The following is a 2,234-nucleotide window of genomic DNA, read 5'->3' as shown; positions in this document are numbered from 1 at the left end:
GTGTGAGGAGGGTGTCTCGAGGCGGGGGAAGGAACCCACTCACCGTCGTAATCTGGGAAGCAGATGCTGAGATGGACCTTCTTGATCTTTTCCTCGAAAAGGTCCTTCTTGTTGAGGAAGAGGATGATGGACGTGGCGGCGAAGAACTTGTGGTTGCATATACTGTTGAAGAGGTGCAGGGATTCGTGCATGCGGTTCTGCAAGCAAAGGGGGCTCCGGGTTGGTAAATCATTTATAAACCCCTTTTGGCCACTGCAGCCCCCCGAAACCCTCTCCGGTTCCCGAGACGAGAGCTTTTCCCGCTGCTGCTGGGGACGCTCCTGTTTGCCACATCAGCAACCGGCGCCGTTGCCGGTCCCCCGTCTGCACCGAGCATCCCTCATCCCCATCCGAAACATCCCCCCGCTGTGCCACGGTGCGAGCGACCCGGAGCAATCCGGGTGATGCTCAGGATGGGGAACGGCTTTAAGCAGCTCCGGGGCAGCGCCACCCTCCGATTCCTCCTGGCTGCTTCTGGGGCGTTGAGAAACGAAGACGTACGGTGGGAAAATTATCCGGGGAAAACTTCGTGGCTCTTCCGCGGCTGCTGGAAAGCGCTGGGTGAGGGCGTCGAGCTGCCGTCCCCGTCATCCAGGCCCTGCTGTGGGATGCTCTGGCTGGACTGCGGCCCCCGGCCGTTACCCGCCGCTTCGGAAAGGTGCGGGGAGAAGGAAGAGCTCCGGTTTTAAGGCAGATGTACAGTTTGTAGTTCGCTGTAGGGGCATCCTCAGCAGGACTCAGCTCCGTCCGCCCCCGGGGGCTTCTGCTGCCCCACTGAGGGAGAGTGGACCTCCTCCGCCGTCATCTGGCAGCCGACAGGTTCTCCAGGGGTGACAGGGATGGTTTTGCCTCATCCATCTTCCCATTGCAGCAGCTTTTCTGTATAGCTTCGGCGAGCGGGGCACCTGCAGGGATGGCTTTGGCCAAATCCTGCCCCATCCTGCACGGGGGAAGTGTTACAACCTCTCCGGAGGGCTTCGATGGGAAAGATGCTCTCTCCTTCCCCCGCCTGCTCCTGCCCGGCCTTGGCGAACCCCGGCGGTGGTGGATCCCGATCCCAGCCCGGCTCCCGGCGAAGGCGTTTGGACCCCGGAGCACCAAGGAGCATCCATGGGACCGGACGGTGTCGGAGACGCGGGCAGTGATGCTTCACCCCAGTCCCTGAGGTAGGGCAGAAGACAACCGGCTTCTCCTGCTCTGCTCGTCGTCACCCCGTATTTCCTCCGAGAAATGACCCGTTTGGGGGCCATCACGTTCCTCCTCTCCAAACTTCCACCCTCGAAGCTGTTTTTCCCCGGAGCATCCCTCACCGGGCAGCCGGAGGGCTTTGCCTGATGGCCTTGTGCCATCCTTCCCCCCTCGGGGGGGTGAAAGCCGCCCCTTATTGCTGCTTTTCTGCCCCACTTTGGGGGGGCACTGCCGGGCAAGAGGTGCCTCCGGGTGAGATTTTTTCCTTCATGGAGACCGGTTCGCATCTCTTCCTCCCCTCCCGTGCCGGGTTTGGCTCCTTCGGGTTTGCCCGGGTGGTTTTCCGGCGTCTGGGAGCGTTCCCCGGTGGGACAGGGGCTCTCGGGAGGAGGTCGGTGTTGGGAGCGCTTCACCCGTGGGCGCTCGGAGGAACCAGGGGGTTCCTCGTGGGCCGCGGGGAGGGGAGACCCACAGCCCTACAACCCACGTTTCGGCTTCGTTGGGTTGCTCGTGTTCCAGAATAAGTGCTGAGACGTTTACTGGGTGCAACTGGGTGGGAGCCAGCTCCATCCCGCATCTCCCACCCCTTCCCCGCAGCACCCAGACCACCAACCGGCAGAGTGTAGGTCCCCCTCCCTCTGTGACCCCCACCCCAGAGCACCCGGTTCCTCTCTCCCGAGGCACCTCCTGGACCCCGACCCACCACTTCGTCGTCCTCCACCAGCACCATGTCGTAGGCGCTCAGCGCCCCGCAGAAGATGATGCAGGTCACCCCCTCGAAGCAGTGGATCCACTTCTTGCGCTCCGATCTCTGCCCTCCCACGTCGAACATCCTGGATGGGGCGGGAGGTGACACGTCTGGTCCTGTCACCCACCACCGTGATGGTCCCAGCACCCTGTCCTCGGTGGCGGCAGGGATGCAGTGACCAACCGTAGAATCACAGAATGGTTTAGGGTGGAAGGGACCTTGAAGACCATCTCGTTCCACCCCCTGCCCTGGGCAGGGA

At 62.6% G+C, this 2,234-nt stretch overlaps 1 protein-coding gene across 1 annotated transcript in view; it reads right to left on the bottom strand.

Moving 5' to 3' along the window:
- LOC104292945 (guanine nucleotide-binding protein G(t) subunit alpha-2-like) overlaps positions 1-2,234 on the bottom strand; it is a 5,987-nt gene that overhangs the window by 393 nt on the left and 3,360 nt on the right. The window contains exons 4-5 of the mRNA XM_009892377.1: positions 1,931-2,060; positions 44-197 (exon numbers count right to left, since the gene is read on the bottom strand). Coding sequence (XP_009890679.1) covers positions 44-197; positions 1,931-2,060 — 284 coding nt within the window. The remainder of the gene's footprint in view (positions 1-43; positions 198-1,930; positions 2,061-2,234) is intronic.

The sequence above is a fragment of the Charadrius vociferus genome, unplaced genomic scaffold (genome assembly GCF_000708025.1).
Source record: "Charadrius vociferus isolate BGI_N301 unplaced genomic scaffold, ASM70802v2 scaffold1689, whole genome shotgun sequence".
In the NCBI taxonomy this organism is placed as follows: Eukaryota; Metazoa; Chordata; class Aves; order Charadriiformes; family Charadriidae; genus Charadrius; species Charadrius vociferus.
Note: the sequence above shows the minus strand (reverse complement) of the source record. Positions and strands in the feature narration are given on the sequence as shown.